Source organism: Mangifera indica, chromosome 3, assembly GCF_011075055.1.
Source record: "Mangifera indica cultivar Alphonso chromosome 3, CATAS_Mindica_2.1, whole genome shotgun sequence".
Classification (NCBI taxonomy): Eukaryota; Viridiplantae; Streptophyta; class Magnoliopsida; order Sapindales; family Anacardiaceae; genus Mangifera; species Mangifera indica.
The window spans coordinates 7,989,435-8,010,805 of NC_058139.1; the positions used below are offsets into that span (position 1 = coordinate 7,989,435).

Below are 21,371 nucleotides of genomic sequence, written 5' to 3' on the forward strand. Positions count from 1 at the left end.
TAATTTTATTGTTTTAGATATATGAGTCATTTGGCCTTTCCAAGGCACCCTGCACATGTAGGTATCCATAAACTCCATCTACAAGATATTTCTCAACAATTCATCCTTGTCTTCTTTGACCACATTTTAGTCTATGACACCTCTTAGACAGCTCACATACACCACCTCCGGCAAGTCTTCCAACTGCTTCGGTCAGAATCCTGAAAAGTGAATTTTTTTATAATGCACTTTCCCCACCTCAAGAATCAACCATCTCGACTATGCTATAACCTCCGTGGGAGTCGTGGTCGATCCTGATAAGATTTTGTCCATCACTTATTGGCTGACGTGGCCATTTACCTGCCTCAGCAGCATCTTCTTTAACTTCTCTATTGTGCGAAGATCAATTCTTTCGGACACCTGTCGCCACGACCGCCTTTGAAACTTTGAAGAAAGCTCTCACCACCACCTTGGTTCTTCATTTCATAGCCTTTGATGCTTCCTTTGTTATCGACACAGATGCATCCGATTTGGCTTTAGGAGTTGCATCGTCCCAACACGGCCATTCTCTCCCCCAATGGCCTCTTCAACTTAAGCCCATTAGATGACTACTGCAATTACATAATTCGTCCACAAATGGCTCCATCTATACCTTTTTCCATCTATATTTTCAGTTTGCATTGTTCATATAAGATTCATATGTAAAAGTTCCAAACTAATTGAGGGGATAAATGAACCACTAGACTTTACCAGACTCCGCCCCCATCATGACATGTAATTTATAGACAAGTGAGACTCCCAGATTTTATTAATATTTATTTTAAAGTGAAACGACCTACGTTATAGCGGTTATAAATTTAATCACTATATTTTATGTGTATCCATTCAATAAATACAAACGAGAGTCCCCATTATCTAAAATTAAAAAGAAAGAGTTTACATGATAATCTCTGGCGCATTATCCTAATTATTCAAAACAATACTATATATATAATTTTTTAATACATAAATGAGGTATCATTATATAATTTGATATTTATTTATCTTTAATTCAATATCATTCAATTATATAGTGATATGTTATTTATGTGATCAATTATATATTAAAAAATATATACACATATTATTATATTTTCGTGCTAATCCCATCTAAGATGGGAGCAAAGATTCCTTGAGAACACAACAAAACCAAAGTCTCACCTTATGTTAGTTATCTAAATTAGATAATAATGTACAAAAAGAATGTACTCAATAGGGTTAGATTCGAACCGAATCGAACTCGAGCTCGCTTGAGCTCAAGCTCGGCTCAGTTCACATAGAGTTGGCTCGAGTTCAAACTCGGCTAAGGTTAGCTCGTTTTACGCTCAATCGAATCAAGCTCAAACTCGATTCGTTTTTTGTTATCAAAACGACATCGTTTTAATACATACTGATCAAAACAACGTCGTTTTAATACATATTGATCAAAACGACGTTGTTTTATATCAAAAATTTTAATTAGAAAATCTGACGAGTAGCTCGAGCTTGACTGAGCTCGGTTAAAATCGGCTCATTTCAAATTCGATTCGAATCTAACCCTAATACCCAATGACTTTGATGGTCATTATATTATATATATATAGACTCAAATACTCCACAATTAAATGAGGAAATTTTAAATTCTTCATCTTTCACTTAGCACTTAGCCAAAACACATACAAGCCAACATGAAACACCCCTCACTCAAGAAAGAAAAAAAAAAGAAAAATTGCCTAAATATTTGCCCACTCTAATTACCATAATTAATCACCATACTTAACACCATTAAACTCAAAATTATAAATTAATAGAACTCTCTCTGCTTCGCTCTATTTAAAATTAGAACCTGGGGTGTAAATGGCAAGATCAGGCCAACCAGTCCCACCGCCACTCCAACAACTTGAATCACCACCGCCGCTTTGCATATAACTCTCACCAACACCACCACCACCATTATTTCCCTGGAGATCCAACCCGGCTGGCCGACCCGAACTTCCACCCGAATTAAAACTCTCCCCATAACCACCCATTTGCACCATTTTCAAACCCGACCCACTTGGGTTGAACTCATCCAAGACACTCCCCAGCCCACCATTAGACGCCAGGAGTGAGCTGAAGCTCCCTGGAATGTCCAGCATCTTATGATCCTGATCCATGGGCAACCCATATATCCTCCCCGGGTCACCGTCCAAGCTACCACCATCGCCACCCCCGTCCGCTTCCTGTGAAGTTGCTCCCAACAATGATTGTGAGTGTGAATGTGATGACGGCTCTTGAGATTTCCGAGTCGGGTTGACCCGGGATGGATCAGGATCAGGCTTCTGGCGTTTCTTGGTGGTGTTCTTGCGGGTACCACCGCCGACGGGGATGTTTCTAAGGGCACCGCCTTTGGTCCAATAACGGCGGCAATTCTTGCAGAAGTGGCGCGGCTGAGAGAGATTGTAGTTGTTGTAGTAACAAAACTTGGTGTTGGTAGAATCACAGCGCGGACATTTGAGCTGTTCAAGCTCTGGAAAATGCGGCTTCATTGCCTGGAACATTGTTGGATCTTGCATTTTTCTGTTCTCAAAGACAAAAAAGGTTGAATTTTTATTGATCGTTTATGAATTTCTGACGATTTGGCGAAGTGGGTTTTGGCGCAGAAAACGAAATTAGGAGTGCTGAAGTGAAGAAGTGGCAAAAAGGCCAAAACAGGAATTGAAAAGAGGACAAAAGTAGAGGATTTTTTTTACACACAAACGCAAGTTTCCACGGAAGTGAAAAAGAAACACTAACTATCAAGCTTTAAAAAATGTTTCCAATTCCATGCTTCCTTGAAACAAAACCCACCTCAAAAAAGATAGGAGGAAGAAAGCTTTTGACACAAAATCTCACTGAAACAAGATTTCCCTGAGGAGCTCAACTTTCTTCAGGGGGGAATTTTCTGAGGAAGAAGATGAGAAGATGATCTAATCCGTGTGCGTTAACGCGTAAGAGTGAACACTAGAGTTGAAATAAACAGGAGTGAAAAACAGTGGAAATTCTGTTATGTCTGCGTCATTTGGGATTGAGCGTGAGTCAGTCCAGTCCAGTCGGCTAGGCTTGTCTGTTTTGAAGACAAAAAACCAGGCGCAGCCCCACAGAGGCTTCCACTAATCCTGTAAATTCACTTTAGATTTAATTAAATTAAATTAATAATAGCAATATTAATCATTCTGTTGTAAGCGTGGCGGACGTCAAAAGAGATCGAATAATTTACGGTTAGAAGCTTTTAATATAATGCAATTTTTTTTTGTCTTAGTGGGTATCATTAACTATAAAGTATTTGTTTATCATCTTCTTCAATTTCTTTTGTTTTTTTATATTATATGATATTTTATTTTAAAAATTATTAATAATTTTATCCCTGGCGAGGATTTTTAAAGTTTCTAAAAAGAATTTTTAATTAATTATTAATAGTCAAAATCTACGGATAAATTTTGTGATTAATGTATTAAAATAAAAAAAGTAAAGATTAAAAAATGGGATCAAATTAACTGATTTAATCAATTAAATCAAAATTCATCAATCAAAACAATTTTAATTCATTCAAAAATTATTTTTAGAGTTAAATTATTTTAGATCTTATATAAATTATTCAAATCATAGGATTAAATTAGATAAAAAATTAGATTTGACATAATTAACATAAAAAATAAGTTTTTTTATAAAATATTTATTTTTAAATTATCAAAAATTATTTTTAAATAAATAATTAATTAAACTATTAATTAATCGATTCAATTATCGAATTAACCAAACTGTCTTGTTATTGGATTAATATTCCACCTAATTTTAAAAATTTTGACTAACAGTAGTGGGTGAAATAAGTCAAACACGGAGTATTAAATATCATTTTAGTCATTACCTTTCTATAGTGTTAATGGATAAAGTTTGATCTTCGTCCATTTCTCTTTTAATTTAAAATTAAAAAAATTATTTTCTTCAAGTTTAATTTTTTTTAACATATAATATGGTATTACTGACTTGATTGACTTTGGAAAAACTAACTTAAAATATTAAGAATAATTACAAAATAAAAAACTGACAAAATTATAATGTTATTTTAAAAAATAATATTTATATATTTAACTTAAATCAATTTAATTACTATTTGAATTTTGATTTGTTGTTATAATAATAATAATTATCATTGAGCAAGCCTTTGAGCCCACAAAAGCAAGCGTGCAGATAAAGCAAGACAGCCCAGCGACGGCATCATTAGAATTCCATAAACAAATCTCATCCGTCCGTCTATGTATTACAGCTAACATCTGAGCCGTCCAAGTGTTAGAACCGATTTAGGGATTAAACGTTAAGCTGCCGCCACCCCGGTAGCCAATGTCACCGAAAACACGTGGCAGAACCCCATGATATCGTAAGCACCATCTGGAACTGCTAGGGACAGACAGATCTGGTGGAGTGGATGTGGAAGCTCTGGATTATTGCTAACGTGGCCCCCACTAATCTGTCATTTATGTGCCGGTGTTGTTTGTTTTTGTATTTATCACATTAAATTTTTAAATTTCCTGGAAAATTCCATCGGAAGAGTACATCTTTGTTTCCATAAAAGGTTTGACAAATGGTAAGTTTCCGGAAAGTGAATTTCTAAACTACGAAATCTTACTCCGAAAATAATTCCATCAGAAAAAAAATTAACAATCAAAATACATATTCCTCATTTCACCTCCCATAATTTAAAAAAAAAAAATTATTAAATCACATTAAAAAATTAATTTAATTGAAATCGTTTGAAGAGGTATAAGCCCACAAGATTGAATCTCACTAAATACAATTTTAACGATTATAACATCAATTATAATAGATTTTAATTATAAAAAAACCTATTTAAGGTTTGATAAAATCATAAGATTTCACTTCGCGAGTTTTCTAACTACAAATTCTTACTAAAAATAATTATATTACAAGAAATTAACGGTAAAAGGAAATATACATCATTTCACTTTTCATAATTTTGGGAAAAAGACTAGTAAAAATTGTTAAAACACACCGGGGTAAAAGTACAGTTTGACCAGAATTGTATTAAAAAAATGTAAATTTGATAATTATAGCACTAATTGCAATAGATTCTATCATTCGTTCATGTGAGATTAAACCAAATCTGATATGATCATACCTTGATTGATGCAATCTGATTGAATTACACTTTAGTTAGTAAAATTCGACTAAATTCTTTATAATATGATTCGGGTTACAAAATCTGACCAAATTGCCAACAATCTCGGTAGCAATAATGTGATCATTTTTTTTAAATTAAATATACAACAACAATATGATCATTTATTTTTATAACGATATATCAGTGTCCTTTTTGTTATCAGAGTTAAATTTTAAATGAAAATTCATAATTTGAATTTTGTGGGTGTTAATTACTCTTCATAATAAATATTAAAAAGTTGAAGTTTATAAAATTATTAGAAAATAGGAGCACCGATTATTTTTATGATTAGGGCATAATTAACAATAAATTAGATTATCCCATTAAACTTATGCATAAATTTCATGCACAAAGGTAAAACATAAATCAAAACCGTCCATAGTTGTAATTTAATTCGTATTGCCTTCTGGCTTAGGCCAAATAACTATTTCCCACCCAAGGTTTGATGCAAACAAATTTTTTTACCCATTAATTATCGAAAATCTAAATATTCATTAATTTATTAAATTTAATTATTACTGCTAAGGTTAAAATTATCATTTAATAAAAATATTTTTAAAAATAAAAATTTATCATATTTTCACCTCTATGTTTAAAAACTAACAATTCCCTCACTCAAAGTTTGAAAAACTTATATTTTTTTCTAAGATTTTTTCAATACACTACAGACGGTCAGAGACGATGGAAACGACAACGTTCTGCCTCCTTCTCAACTTCTCTTTCAATCCCACTCCATTTTTAGTCGTCACTGATCGAGGAACTTAAAGAGAAGTAGGGAAGGAGGGAGAACACAATCGTTGCCGTCTTCGGCCGTTGACAATGGTGGTTGAAAAAACTCTAGAGGAAATGTTAATTTTTCAAACCTTGGATAAGAAAATTTTATTAAATTTTTAAACTTAAAAGGAAAAACGTGATAAATTTTTATATTTTAAATATTGTAGTAAATAACAATTTAATCCCTGACAGTATCAGTGAAATTTAACAGATGCGTAAGTATTTGAATTTTCAATAATTAAGGCTTAAAAAGTTGAGTTTGCACTAAACATTAGGTGGGAAATAGTCATTTGGCCTATAGCTTATTACTTATATTTATTAAACATCTTATGAGAGTATCATTTGTAGTCAAATAATTTATGAGACTCTTAGATAAATCTCATATTGATAAAATATGAAAAAGATGTTGAGTTTGTCTGTATTACTTACGTCATTTAAGGATGATAAAATAATACTAGTTAAATAGTTTATGAGTTCTTTAAACTATTAAAATATATTTTAGATCTTAAAATTTAAAAATAAAATTATATATTCAAAACAGATAATATCTTAATAGTATATTAAACTATTAATCCAGCTATGGATGTTTCATAATTATCGTAGAATTGGCTGCTAACATTGTGATGTTACATAATTATTGTAGAATTGGCTACTCGCATTGTAATCACAAATGACAAGGAACTATGATTTCTTTTTTCAAAACTTTTATTATTTAGAAGAAAATCTTGAAAGGTTAAATGGTCCATAGGCAATGAAATGAAACCTATGATATGATTAAAATGGCGTGAGATTTGTGGTTCAATGAGTGCACATAAAAATACACACGCTAAACAGCGGCATTGATCGAGGGAAATGATGGCCATTGATTGATGTTGTGGTGGGTCATGGTGGAGGAAATCGGTGGCTATAGAAGTGGTGATGGTGCGGTGACTGAGGGCGGCCTAGCGACTCCAAATGTCTAGTCTTTGTCTTGGTTGCGTGCAACACGCCTCATTTGGCGTGCACCTCCTTCTGCTTTGCTTTGCATGCATGCCCTAGTTTCTCTCCGGATTCGCCGCTGCTTTTACTTACTCTTATTATTATTCTTCACTGCATTTCCAACTCTCTAACAGTCGGGCTCATGCATGGCCATGGTGGTGCTTTTTTTTAGCCTAAACCTTCTGCGTCAGCCAAAAAAAATAATAATAATGTTGTTGTACTGGCATTGGAACACGACCAGTGTGGATAGATCATTTTAGTTTGCGGTTTGCTCAAACGGGGCAAAGATACTTCATATGAAAATTCTCAAATTCAGCCCATCACATATTCATTGTCTTAGCGGTTTCGCAAATTTTGATACTAGCAAATTTTATTGAATTTTTGTTTTTAAGTGTTGATTTTTTTTTTTCAGCCAATCAAAATGCATAATTATGAGTCTTCTTAACAATTCTATATTCATCATACGAGAATGAATGAGTGAAAACAAAATAAACATAATCAAAAATTTAATTATGAAAAAATGTTTCAATCGGGGGTAAACAATATTTACAAAAAAAAATGTCTAATGGTAGTGGACTGACAATAATTTTTCTACAAAACATCAATATACTTGTATGTTATAGGTAAAATTTAAGCAATGTTACGTGTATTTATAATAAATATCAATGATGATGGATCATAATATGTTTGAACATCATCTTATTGTTAATTTAAAATAATCGATCACATGATGATACATAATTATTGATATCTGAATCGATATTTATTATAAATATACATAATACGTTATATATACAAATTGATGTGACATAGGGGTGTACGTAATTTGGTTCAACTCATAAAATTAAACGAAACCACTCAAAAATTATGGTTTAATTCATAAAATGATTTAGTTTTGGTCGATACAATTTTAGAAGAATGATTTATAGTTTGGTTATGATTTAGACTATTTCCAAACTAAACCAAATCATAAATATGTCTTTTTAAATACATATATAAATAACCTTATTTGATAGAATTTCTCAATAAGTAATTAGATGTACTCTTTATTTTCATTTTTTACATGTTTATTTTATATATATTTCATTTTTATTTTACATGTTTATTTTATATTCTAGAAATATATAATTCAATAATTATTTATTAAATACAATATATTTAGAAGTGAATGATTTTTACTAGGTTTAAACCGTAATCAAAACAGGATAAAATCGTATTTTTTAGTTTGAGTTAGTTTGGTTTGAAACATAAAATCGTTTGGTTTGGTTAAAAATATTTTCAAACCGTTGTTTTTAAACTGTACAAATTAGATATTGCACACCCCTAATGTGACGATATGTTATTAGGTGATATAATTTTTTACTTTTTCTTTTACGCTAAAATTATTCGATCGCATCTTGTCATGTCAATTTATATTGATAAGTTAGTAAATTTTGTTTGAATATATCGTAATCCTCATATATCTCAAAACAATTAAACTATGCGTATACAGTTTTGATACATAGATAATGTGTCATCATGTAATTAAGTGATTTTAAATTAAAACTAAAATAACCCTTAATCACATAATGACATATCATCTATATACGTAAATTATATATCAAAAGTGTATATATATAATATTGCTTATCTCAAAATAGTTATTATAAGAAAATAAGTGTCTATGCAATATGTTTGCACTATTTAAAAATTTTAGTTTCTTCTTATATACGAGTATGAAGATATATTCAAATAAATTTTATGAACTTATCAAATTTAAAGTCACCGATTTGAAACATTTTTTTATTTATAAGAAAAAATTAAAAATTTGTAATTGCTATGTAAAATAAGGTGCATCTTACCAGAACGCGTTTGTGCCAGAATTACCAAAACACGTTTGCACTAGAATAGCTGACTGCAGACGTCTAGATTCCCCATTAAGTTTCAAAGTATCCTGTGGCTTACTTCGACTTTCATGTTATTCACAATTTTTCCCTATAATTTGACATTTGAAGTAATGACTTTTGATACAAAATAAATGTCATGCAGATTCTGTCAGTTTACAAAACGAACCCAATTTCTAATTTCAGGACCCATTTGCACAAGAATCGATTCCGGGGAGATTTTATTTGGTGAACATCTTATTCTCCAGTGCAGGTTTCACATGCCACTGATTTGAACATTCAACAACTATTTTGCTTAACCAATCAGCTCATATTCTCAGGTTTTTTCAACGGCTGATAATTATCATGCCGGTTAGATTCTTTTCAAGTGCTTGTTTACAAAGTCAACCTTTCACATTTTGAGTTGACGGATCATAAAAAGGACTTCAGATTAATCCTTAATCTGGATGCGTTTCCGGAAATGCCTAGAATATATAATCGACTTTCAATATTGAATGTTCTCAGGAATCAATTCTCAAGAAAATAGTGAGCAATTGTATCAAAAATGTGTCTAATTTATTCTGGAGCAAATTAGATTTAACAAAAGGGACAAAACCTGGAGAGTATTATTATTATTGAACTAGCAGTGTTCAAATTATGAAATCCTGAAGGAATTGCAATCAAACATAGTAACCTGTAAATGTGAAGCCTCTTCCAATTATCTCACCGCCACAAAACCAGCCAAAGCACTCAACTCCAAATAATGCGGCAAGGCCAGCATTCTCTAGATTCAACTCCACCTGCCTATTCTTGATTAACTGCTTCACCCCATCAAGTTCCCTCCAGAATGCCTCCCGACGATGAGGGATACTGCAGAACAATCCAATAATTAATATAATGTTACACAAAACATAGGTTAATCAGGCTATTCTCTTTGCCAACATCTAAATCTATAATCACTTTTAATGTTCCTGTAAAACGAGGCATGTTTAGAATTTGATTCATTCTGAATTAAAGAATGCAGAAATCATATATAAATGTTTAGTATAATGAAATAAATTATTTTCATCACTCATGAAATGGAATTAGCTTCAGGAATTACCTGGCAAGGCGAGTGTAGAACAACTGCTTGGCGAGTAATTGGCACTTCTCAATGCTTGGTGGATCCTGGACATGGTGCTTATTCTGCTCCATCAAATTCTTGATATATGAACTCCCATTTTTAACCAGAAACTGTGAAACCTGACATGCCTTTTCTTGTAACTGGGGCAACTTTGACGCCATTAATCCAGTCTCCCTGAGCAAGATTAAACAAGATCTATACACAAATGTCAGTATTTAAACATTCAGAAATCATTTTTAAAAAAACTCATAAAATTCAGACTTTTGATTCTTTAAAGGAGATATACAATTAAACCGGAGTATCACATAATTAAAGTTCATTACCTTAATAATTTTCGCTAGAATTTTTGAGAATGAGCACATAAACGAAAAGGGTTTTGTTTTTTTCTCTTAAATTTTTAATCTCAATCCCTTCTTTTATGGGATTTGGAGTGGGAGGGTGAGTTTATCTGTAACTGCTTACCAACAAATGTGCATTGACCTCATTTTCAAAAAATATTAGCAATATCTTCTCAGAGAAATCGAGAGCATTAGATGTTTGATTGCTCTTTCAAAGATATGTATTCATTAGATTATTATTTAGTGACAAGCTTGCGAAAGTGTTGAAAATAATCCAAACATTTGAATATTTTTCCAAGCCAGTTCCTCCACCATTACAAACCCCATTTAGATTCAGCTATGATACACTAAGTCATTATTAAAAAATGCATGATGTTTATCATTTAATTACAGTGGCATGCAAGTGCCATAGTCACATAAAAATATCACCCAAATCAAGTTTCTTTTATGCAGTGTTCTTTTGACTAGCAAAGTCCTCAACTTAACAGAATGCATTAGGGTAATATATGTTTCCAGGATTTCTTTATAACACTTAGGGGGCGTTTGGTTTGAGTAATGTTTTATTATCAAAATAAAAAGATTACCTTGAAGATAGATTACTTAAAAGATTACTGGGAATAAATAATTACTATGTTTGATAAAATTTGGTAGGTATAAATAATTATTATGATTGGTCAAAAGTAATAAAAGATTACTAGTAAATTATTTTACTTAAATGTCGTTGAATATAATTATTTTTAAATATTTTTTATATTATTTATCATATTAATTAAAAATAAATTTATTTTTGTCTCAAAAAATTAATAAATAATAATATAATTATAATAAAATCAAGATTACCTTGGTAATCTTTAAATACCTAAGATGAATGTGATAATCAGATTACCACCTATATTATCAATCACGTCAGTATTGGTAATAGAAGATTATTATAATATTTTATTACTAATAAACCAAACAAAGGAATAAAAGATAGATTACCAAGGTAATTTTTAAATACATAAACCAAACACCCCCTTATATTAATAGAATTCATAACAGTATGCGTGGCGGAAAAGCTATACATTTAACTGGGTTGGGCCTAAAAATTAAAATTCAATTCATACGCCGAGGTCCCATTTGAGCATGATCTCAACAACCCAATGGGCCAATACAAAGGTCATGAGCCTCACTGACCCACTATAGGCCCAGCTCATAATATAAACCCCTGTTAAATATTGTGTGGCATGGACGGAATGTTGTAGCCCTTCGATTGGAGCTTAATTTCTTTTTCAATTAGATGCTTTTGTAGGTTTAGTACTTCAGGAATATTCAGTAATTTGTTTACAATGAATAGACAACAGCAAAAGCTGAGAGACAAACGGGGAGAACTTCATTTCCATGTTAAATATGCGTTGGCTCATCATGGCTCCAAAGTAATGCTACTCTGAGCAACAAAATTTCCGAGAACATGTTTACAGAAGAACAAAGCAAAATCTACATATTTTTTTTTTCCAGGACGGTGGCCGATAAAAAGAACAAGTTAAGCGAACACAGAGCAATAATCTCAACCATGGCGACAATATTGCACATCCCACCAAAGACTTGAAGTAGCCCGAATATTTGAGTCAGAAGTCACTTGGAATAACCTAGTGACAAAGAATCAGGAGGAAGAAAAACAAAAGCTACATTTATCTTAGAACTAGAGGGTTATGCTCCAAACATGATAAAGAATCAATAAAAAAATGATGCACTGCAAGTTTTCAACAGCTCCTTCCCACCAAGATTTGTTAAAAAGGGGATAAAACGACTACATTTACCTTAAACCTAGTGGCAAATATTGAACATCCTTTAGTTTTTGTTGTAGGAGAGCTACAATCACATTTTCTTCTTGACTTCAACCCAACAAACTTTTAAAACATAAATGCATCTTCTATTTTACCAGAAGATGCACAAAACAGAAAAAAGGAAGAAATTTTGGGGCTTGGGGAAGAGGAATTATGTAAAAAGAGAATCAAGCTGCCCACCCGGGAACAAAATCAGTAGCTTCCTCGTGGATTCTGTGACAGCCATTTCAGGACCTTCCTACTATAGCATGTACTACAGAGTTAAGGGGCACTTCCGCAAGTGTGACGGTTTTATGTAGCCTCCAATTTGCTGCTTGGTGGGAAAGGGAATAGAAGCCTTCTCCAACAGCAACCCAAAAAGGTTAATAAGAAATACATTTCTCCTTGCACCATCTTTATGCATAGTACATGTACAAGCTGTTTGCAGCAGCACAAGCAATTGAGTTTTCGGTTGGGTGCCATGCTAGGTGGAGCAACTTTGTCGTGAAATCAAAAGAATTTCCATTTGCATCAACTCCAGGGGTGTCTACTCCTATTACAGTTCCCCAATCCACAATAATCATTTTTAGGTAACATTAAAAAAAAAAAAAAACCATGGTGAAGAGCTGAAGAAAAAAGAAGTCATATTCATTCAGTAAATTGGAACAGAAGAAACTATAAAGTTCAACTTACCTCGTCTGACAACACGTGTTATACTGCTAAGGGATCTGGAAGGCCTTGCAGGTGTTTGAACTTGTCTCCTAGAAGAGCAAATTAATATTTACATTCGGTAGTGTTTTTACATAAACCCTCAGTTATGCTATTCTTATTGATATCTAAATTACCTCATTGGATTTTTGCTAGCCTCCAAAGTTGTTGCTTCAGTACTTCCTGGTGCACAACCAAACACACGGAATAGATTGCTGCCATGATAGGTTAAAAAAAACATCAATATGCAGTCCAGGGGTGTTCACATCAATGAAACAGTGAATTAAACACACAAATCTACCTGTAGGAACCAGTTGCTACTCGCAATCCATCACCACTTAGGCAACACTCAAATTTATCAAAGATTGAATCATTTTCATATAAATCACACAGCTGGAAACAAAAGAAAAAAAGTTTAATTAGCACAGATACAGGAAGAGAAAAAGGGGCCAAGCATTGGGTTTGGTTTCATCTGGGGATAAAAAACCTACCTTAGGTCTTAAATATTCATGAACCTGGAAAGTTGCAACAGGACCTGAATCCATGTTAATGTCCCATAACTGGCAAAGAATATAAGACTTGAGTTAGAACTAGGTAAAAGTTTATCTAAAGTTCCCAAAAAACCTGCCAGTCACATGCATGCAGAATGCCTGTCCTAGGAGAAACACTGAAACTAGTGTTGAGATACAGAAGAAGAATACAACATAAATAAATGTTATTGGATGTGAAAATACAGACACAACAAACAATGCATGGAACCTACAATTAGAGCTTTCGATGTGAAAGCAGGATGGAACTAATCATCAAAAAAGGAGTACAAAGGATGAAACCACTAACAGCCACAACAAAGGTTCAAAAAAGTAGCATTCAAAAAGAGCATTATGGTCACAATATCAATAACACAATGAGCAGATAGCACACAAAACAATTTGCGATCATGAACGGCGGGTCATAAACATAGACAAAAATCTCCAACCTTCAGAGTCATGTAGTCACGACTAAGTATATATCTTCCATCCTTTGCAAATTTAATATCTGAGATTGAAGCAATTATCTCTGTGAAAAATGATCTAGAACCAGGTGCCTCCTGTTCCTCAAACCTGTGTACAAAGGGTAATAGAGGAAATGAAGCAAATTTCTATCATATCCAATAGCATAACTGAACAGATGCATTTCCCTGTCTTCCAAGAGTCAATGTGTCCAAGCCAATAAAATATCCACCTTTTTTATTCCATCTACCACACAAGACATTAATAGAACAAAACCAACAGAGACACTTACAATTTAGCATGAGAATCACATAAAGCTGACTGTCGCAAATCAATAAGCCGTATTGAGCCTTTTGAACTGCTATATGCTAACAAATTACAATGAGTAGGGTGGAATTCTGCAGATGTTATCACTTCTGCAAGAACAAATGAAAATGGGTAAGGTTTCAGCAACACATCAGTAAACAAACAATAAAACAAGCAAACCAAAAACTGGGGGAGAGGAATAGCAAATTGGTCAGGAATCTATGAGAAATGTCAAAAATCAAAGTTGGTTAGTACAGTGAAAACCAGAGCATTCAGGCCTAGCAAAAACCAACTAGCCTGATCAACTTGGTTTCCTACACAAATACCACCAATAGACAATTTAGTCCCCAAAATATTTAAATAAAGGTAAGGAACAATGTAGAAAATATCCAAATATATGCACAGAAAGGAGACACACATGAAAAGGTGCAAGGTGAGAACATGAGCAGAAACAAAAGCTTCCATTAAAAAACTTAAGTACAAGAAGGCGAATTTCATCATATCAGAATCCACCAAAAAAGGAGTAAAACACTGAAATTTTTTTCAATAATACCTTGAATACCAGGATGTTAAGATGTTTACCAGTTAGATCCTCCATGTTTGCGGGCTTGACATCAACAATATTAAAACTCTGATTGCTAATCTCCAAGTTCCAAAGATTGATGCGCAGATCATCAGCTGATATAAATGTTTCACCATCACTGTAGAGCAAGAAGGCAAAGAATCAGTAAAATCATTGAAGCGAATGTCAATAATGAGAGGGGAAGCACAGATCACATAACTCAATAATATAACATGCTAGAAAGAGGCAAATCACTACATTGATTGAAGAGGGAGTTAATGTTCTAAAGAACAAAATAGTGAAACAATACCATCAAAGAGTGCCCCAATATAAAATCTGAACCAGTGATTTACTAGCATCAATTTTCCAAGGTTTTAGAAAGGTTGATTGATTTCTAGGCGTCAAAAAAAGTATATTGTTTATCGGAAATCATAGAGGAAATAGAAGTAGTGGAAAGACGGCAGCTGCCAGTCTATTTCCATCTTAAAAATACCAGCAGAATTTCCTTTTTTCCTTTTTTTTTTCTGGTTATCTAAACTGCTCAACTCAAACTCAAATCCTGACCTCATATAAAAGAAAGAATGCCTAAGCTAGTAATGACACAAATCAAAATCAAGCAACAAGATATCATTAATTAAATTACTCTTCTCCACGGATAAATTCTAGTGAGAGATTCTATGTAATCAATGAAAAAGCAAAGAAATTGAAGCACCAAATTTTTAATAATAAAATTTAAACCTATGACACATCTCAACACCATTTCCCATTGTATGTACCTTCAGAGATTAAGCCATTCAAACATTGAAAATATAAAGCATACAGACTGAAACATTTTCAGAAAGAGTTGGAATCCAAATAATACAAGATAAATTTACCTATTGTTTGAGATAGAATTGATATGATAGTCATGAGCATGAGCATATACCCTTCGGCATCTAGCCATAAGGCTAATCTCGTTGCTAGTTACCTGAATTAAAGTTTCAGTTAGTACTGAATGTAATCCAAGAGACAATTTACCAATGGACAACACTAATGGTTATCCAGCATGAATGCTTTTTTTCGTTACTAATTAATAATAACATCGACAAAATAGCATAACTGAAGTGAGAAAATCTAAAAATCATATGAATTTATGCTAATCACACAGATCATTAACACACATCAAGCACAGTTGCAGATTTAAGCCCAAATCTATGTAATGCACTTTATATAAGAAAAGGCTTTGCAGGAGTGACTCACAATCTCCCTAGTCTTTTCTTAAGCTTAATTTAACTTTCTTGTGGCAAAATTGATCTCCCACAAGAAAAAACTGCAGCATTTTGAGTTGCTGAAAATTACGGCCATTCTAAATTTATAATCACAAGAAGGTACATGGACTGAGCTAAGTACAACTACCGTGGGTAAACGTAGTGATGGAATGCTCCCAGGTGGGATAAAACAATCATTGCTCGGAGAACTATATGATTTGTCCAGGCATCCACCATTTGCAAGATATATTTTAGGGTTACTTGCATTGCTTGAACTAGCAACACTTCCATTCGCGACACCTTTCAAAGGGTCCAAATTCATTTCAGAAATTTTCTTGACCTTCTTTTCCTGTACCTGCTCAATTCAAACAGATATTACTAATTAATAAGCAGGCATAGAGCATAGAGCATAGACATGCGTATACCGGTGCCAAAATATACATACTTGAAAAATGGTCAATCAAAAGCAAATCATATATGAATGATAAAACTTTGTTACAATAAAAGCCAGATAGAATGAAAAAAATTGAAGCTGACAGCTGCTAAATATTAAATATTCCTACAGTACAAGGATATTGATAGAAAACAATGATCTGCACTACTAACCCAGTGTAGCAAGATTCATGATATAAACTTCCCTACAGCATATATTCCTATTTGGTCCAAATTCTCATGCAGTGATACATTACCCTTCATAAAGTCTAACACCGCATTTATGCAAGTAACTTCACTCACGTTGCAACACTTTTACAGAAAACTAAATATAAAAATTTTTAAATGAAAAAGATTTACAAGTGAATGTGATGTCTACAGAGGCAACAAAAGAGTGTTGTGTTCTAACACTGTAAGTGTTCCAGTAAAAAAGCTTTCAATTGAGCAGCTGACTAATTATAAGACTTTGAATACCTTTGAAAGAACAAGCCCTAGAGAAAACAAAAATACAGAACAGGCACTACATGAGACAAATCTAGACATATCATGTCCAACATATAATGGAAAGGCTCCCAGTGCATGCAAGTTATATTCAGTTGAAACTGCATAATCATGGATAACAGGTAGCCCAAAAATGTGAAGTTGTTAAATTGGATGTTCCAGTATAACATTTGCATGTACTGGTTACATTTTATAACATACATGAATAAGCAGATACAAAAAGTGTCCACTTGTTATTAAAGACCTGTAATCTCTGCAGAATCTACAAACAAATTTGGAAAAAAAAAAGGAAAAAAAAAACAAGTGAACAACAGGGAATTAGTTTAGGTTGCCGTAAAACCATCCTCCTTACCTTCCAAAATTTGATGGTTTTATCATTAGTAGAAAGAAGAAACAGAGCACCATTGGCTGTTTGGCACCATCTGATTTTGTTGATTTTCTCCTCTATTTCCAAGCTCTTTAGATAGTCAAACTGACATGAAGAGATGCAGAAACATTATGCATACAAACAATTCAAACTCCACAGAGCAAACAGAGGATATATGTGAAATTTAAGCAAGACTATCAGGCAAAAGAGGATACCTCAGGTTCATGGCTCTGAAACTCTGTTTTGTAACGAAATTCAGGATGCCTAGTTATTGGATAATCCATTCTCTCCATATCCCTTCTGGATCCTCCATGCTACAAATAAAAGTATAAAAAGAAACTTTTTTTTGTCACGACAAACACCAAACAACAAGGTAATATAACAAAATTAAATTTAAAAAATGAAGCATGAGAGGGAAGAAAGAACACACATCTTTAGTGTCTGTTCTCTCAAAGAGAACCACCCGTCCCCCACGATCACCAGTAGCCAGATGATTGCCAGATTTGTCAAATTCAATGGCAGAAATTATATCAACTGTGGAGAAAAGAAGGGAAGACAGTTAGAGATATCCCATCATACCTTCCAGTAAAATAATAAATATTAATAGCATTAAAATAAGAGAAATACAACCATAATCCTCCAAAAAAATAATTAGTATATAATTTTCTGAAGTAGGAGATATATTTGATTTACTAGGATATGTCAAACGTTATACGGTAAAACTGCACCTGCCCAGATGAAGGCCACATATTATACTGAACCTACTACAATTACCTTCCTAGTCCCTAGTTATAACTTTTTGTTCACCAAAATATATATATGTACATATATTCCATATATCAGCTGAAGGATTACACCTTCACATGCCCACCGAATGTCTGCTCTGTGTCAACTGTCTCAATACTAATGCACTGCAAAAAAATTGATACAAACAAAGACAGTTGGCACATTTTCCGGTTTGATAAACTCCATTATTCAAAAACTAAAACAAACTATATCAAGAACACCAGTGTCTGAGGATTACTCAGTTCCTCTAGGCCTGAAGCTAGAGCATCAAGCGAATAACAATTTCCAGCTCATTTTGATTGTTGATTGTTCTACTTAAAAGACTTCCTAGTGCCACAATCCTTGTGAAAAGAAAAATTATAGAGATTTGACCCATGACGGACAAGCACATGCAGGAAGAAGATTTCAACTTGAATTGCCTTAATCATCTACCTTCTTGAGCACATGTCTTCAACTCTTCCATGGTTTACATGGATAATAAAGTAAATATACTTCTCCATCAGGACCATCTAATGGCAACCCTACATTCTGAAGTTTACCTTTCAGTCTAAGAGGTAAAAGCCCTTTAGCTTCAACCAAGGGTCAAGTGTTCAAATGTCTTTGGGACCACACACTTGAGATATAAAGTATTCAACTTAAATCACCTCATCATTAATGTCTTCTAGGGCTCTTTATCCTCCATGAAATCTGAAATCATGGTCTACATGTTGACCTACAATTGTTTTAAGAATCATAACATTGTTCGTGCTCCTCTATCACATCTTGTGACCACTCCTTTTGGCATCCCATTGCAGTTGATTTCTGTCCCAAATTATTTAATTTGTTTCCAGTGTCTGTTACTTCATTTGTGATGTCTCATGCAGATCAGAACCCTCATTCTTGTCAAAGCACTAGATAGTGAAACCCCTTTGTTTTGATTTCCACCCACGAAAGAGAGTCAACATAACATATTAATCCTGAAATTTGTATCCAGATTCTCCTCATGCATATAATAATCAAATCAACATAGATACAGGCCAAGGTTTAAATATGTCCACAGATTCCATCAAAGGTTATTGCTCCTTAATATGAATGATAGAGTCTGAGATTAAAGTATGTCTACAGACTGCACCAAAAATTATTGCTTCTTAATATCTATGATATCAAGATCAGAGATGATTGATAACCACATTAATCCCAATTTCCATAGCAATGCAACAGAATTCATAATGAGCTTACTAACCTATCTCCACATAGTGATTAATAAACAGTCAACTCAAAGTAGTCTGGGCTTAAGCCATTTTTAATATGTTCTGAGCTCAGAAATTGAACTGCCAAAATGAAAAAATAGCCAACCATAACAAGTGCTACAACCTCAGTAGCAATGTACATATCCCTGAACCTGAATGGTTACAACAGGTGAAAAGCTACTTAACTGGTATTACATTCATCAATAAACAACTACCCTGAAACAAAATCCCAAGTAGACAATATGGAAAAAAGAACTTTATCCCATGCAGCCAGTAGGTCCAATGCATAAACAATTGTTGGATAACAAAAAAGGAAAATTATACATGTTATCCTCATGTATAAATCAAGCTAAGAAAATAAGATTAAAAAACACGTCAAAATTACAATCAAAATTCCAAAAAATCATAACTTGATGCATGTATTACAATCCCAATGTATCATTAACAAAACCAAACAAGATCTAAAACATAATCCGCAACTTCATCTTACAAAAACAAAGTGCATGCACTTCAGTTCAACACAATACAATTAAACAAAACCAAAACCAAAAGAACCACAAATTCAAACTCCAATTAATCAATAACCCACGATCCATTTTAGATCCAAAACCCAGAATCAAACCCTAATTGCATCAAACTCAAGCTAAACCTAATAGATCCAAAACACATAAGAACACCAATGTCAATAAACAAATAAAATAAATCAACAAAATAAATAAAAATTACCTTCCTGGACTTCTTCCCCGGCGGTTCTCTCACCGAAGACCTGAGAGAACTTCCACTCCAGCGGCTGCGGTGGAGCCGCCGTCAGAACCTCTTGACCGCCGTTCATTTCTCTGTGTTGTCCCTTCTTGTTGACCCAAAGTAACCAAAATCAACGGGCAAAAAGAAAATCAGCAAATCGAAGATCGCATCATTGCAAAACCGACGAGATTCCGATTCCCAATTCAACCATTCAACACAACACAACTCAAAACTGAAACAAAAACAAAGCTTTATGATTATTATTATTATTATTATTAAGTTATGTTATGTTTTCGTTGTGCCTTGGCTTTTGTTTCTCTCCCTAGAAAATAAGAAGAAATCACTTTTTGTCTTGGTTTCTCTCTCTAGAAATTTTTTTATTAATGGAAGAAAATTGGATTTTTTTTTTTTTCAAAGGATTAAAACGTTCTTTGGTTCTTTTTCTCTTTTCGCATTTGTTGTGTATGTTTTGTAAGCATTTGTGTTTGTGTGTTTCTATCAATAATGAAACTTTTTTTATTTTTCTTTTGGGTTTGTTCTAACGTGACGCCTTAAGGTTTTGCATCGTGTGACAGACGTATTTGATTGGTTAATTAGTGATGAGTTGGCAAGTTTGGGGGCTAATTAACGGAGAATTGTAAACTTAAATCAATTCTATATAATTAACAATGATGATACATATATATATATTTTTGTATATATAAATAAGTATATAATTAAATTATTTTTAAATCAATAATAAAATAACATTTAATTATATAATTAAATAATTTTAAATTAAAAATAAAATAACAATATATAACCAATAAAATAATGCAAAAACTCTAGAGAATTTGTGATAAAAGTTTCAAAACTATATATAGCTAGAGTACATATATTTGAGAATCAGTTTATCACCATTTTGAGTATAAATTCACAAAAGAGATATCAAAATCTACTTTATTACTTTAATTATTGCAAAAAATGTGATAGGAATTTATTGTCGAATCTAATATTTCGGATTTTTATCATTTCTTCCATATCCTTGAAGTAAAAAATCCCGAAACTTTCTGGTAATCGTGGGTATGTTTAGATGATGTTGAATAATATTATATATATAAATAAATTATATAATTTTGTATATATAATATAATATATTAACAATTGATTTAGTGATTTTGAAATAAAAAATAATTAAATAATCACATTACTCAATTATAATCGACCACCTCTGATTATACATAAAATATTATATAATTTATTTATATATATTATAATATTATTTATAAAAATATACAAAATAATTAGAAATAGTCATTAAGCAAATAATTAGTTGAAAAAGCCTGATTAGTGAGGGTAATCTAGTCTCACAATAGTCTAACCGTGTATAATTAAAAACTTGACGAAAATGACACTTAAAACTTTTTCTAACCTTTCAAATCAACAA

At 32.7% G+C, this 21,371-nt stretch overlaps 3 protein-coding genes and 1 long non-coding RNA gene across 5 annotated transcripts; all 4 read right to left on the reverse strand.

Annotated features, from left to right (window-relative positions):
* Positions 1–1,608: 1,608 nt before the first annotated feature.
* LOC123210553 (dof zinc finger protein DOF3.1-like) lies at positions 1,609–3,043 on the reverse strand. Its single transcript, XM_044628987.1, has one exon. The coding sequence runs from the start codon at positions 2,550–2,552 to the stop codon at positions 1,827–1,829; it is 726 nt and encodes a 241-aa protein (XP_044484922.1). The 5' UTR covers positions 2,553–3,043; the 3' UTR covers positions 1,609–1,826.
* A 6,355-nt stretch (positions 3,044–9,398) lies between these two features.
* Positions 9,399–10,118, reverse strand: LOC123211744. The gene is made up of 2 exons (XM_044630606.1): positions 9,911–10,118; positions 9,399–9,678 (listed from the first exon to the last, which is right to left on the reverse strand). The coding sequence occupies exons 1-2, from the start codon at positions 10,090–10,092 to the stop codon at positions 9,489–9,491; spliced, it is 372 nt and encodes a 123-aa protein (XP_044486541.1). The 5' UTR covers positions 10,093–10,118; the 3' UTR covers positions 9,399–9,488.
* Positions 10,119–11,619: 1,501 nt separating this feature from the next.
* On the reverse strand, positions 11,620–20,413 carry LOC123211743 (serine/threonine protein phosphatase 2A 55 kDa regulatory subunit B beta isoform-like). Of its 2 annotated transcripts, none has more exons than XM_044630605.1 (14): positions 19,928–20,413; positions 17,617–17,720; positions 17,402–17,500; positions 17,172–17,291; positions 16,035–16,241; positions 15,515–15,606; positions 14,660–14,778; positions 14,064–14,187; positions 13,759–13,882; positions 13,274–13,342; positions 13,084–13,175; positions 12,920–12,997; positions 12,768–12,835; positions 11,620–12,627 (listed from the first exon to the last, which is right to left on the reverse strand). In XM_044630605.1, exons 1-14 carry the CDS (start codon positions 20,031–20,033, stop codon positions 12,491–12,493), a joined length of 1,539 nt encoding a protein of 512 aa, XP_044486540.1. In that variant the 5' UTR covers positions 20,034–20,413; the 3' UTR covers positions 11,620–12,490. The 2 variants fall into 2 exon arrangements, with proteins under 2 accessions (XP_044486540.1, XP_044486539.1); XM_044630604.1 differs by having other exon boundaries at positions 16,032–16,241; positions 19,928–20,412.
* LOC123211745 lies at positions 17,983–19,921 on the reverse strand. The gene is made up of 2 exons (XR_006501467.1): positions 18,211–19,921; positions 17,983–18,097 (listed from the first exon to the last, which is right to left on the reverse strand). It is a non-coding gene; the product is annotated as an uncharacterized LOC123211745 (long non-coding RNA).
* Positions 20,414–21,371: the final 958 nt, after the last annotated feature.

Coding starts and splice junctions, on each gene's coding strand:
- LOC123210553 (XM_044628987.1), bottom strand. CDS start 2,552: ATGCAAGATCCAACAATGTTCCAGGCAATGAAGCCGCATTTTCCAGAG.
- LOC123211744 (XM_044630606.1), bottom strand. CDS start 10,092: ATGGCGTCAAAGTTGCCCCAGTTACAAGAAAAGGCATGTCAGGTTTCA. Junction 9,679..9,910: donor TTCTACACTCGCCTTGCCAG/GTAATTCCTGAA, acceptor ATTGTTCTGCAG/TATCCCTCATCGTCGGGAGG.
- LOC123211743 (XM_044630604.1), bottom strand. CDS start 20,033: ATGAACGGCGGTCAAGAGGTTCTGACGGCGGCTCCACCGCAGCCGCTG. Junction 17,292..17,401: donor TTCAGAGCCATGAACCTGAG/GTATCCTCTTTT, acceptor TCTTCATGTCAG/TTTGACTATCTAAAGAGCTT. Junction 12,998..13,083: donor GTAGCAACTGGTTCCTACAG/GTAGATTTGTGT, acceptor CTATCATGGCAG/CAATCTATTCCGTGTGTTTG.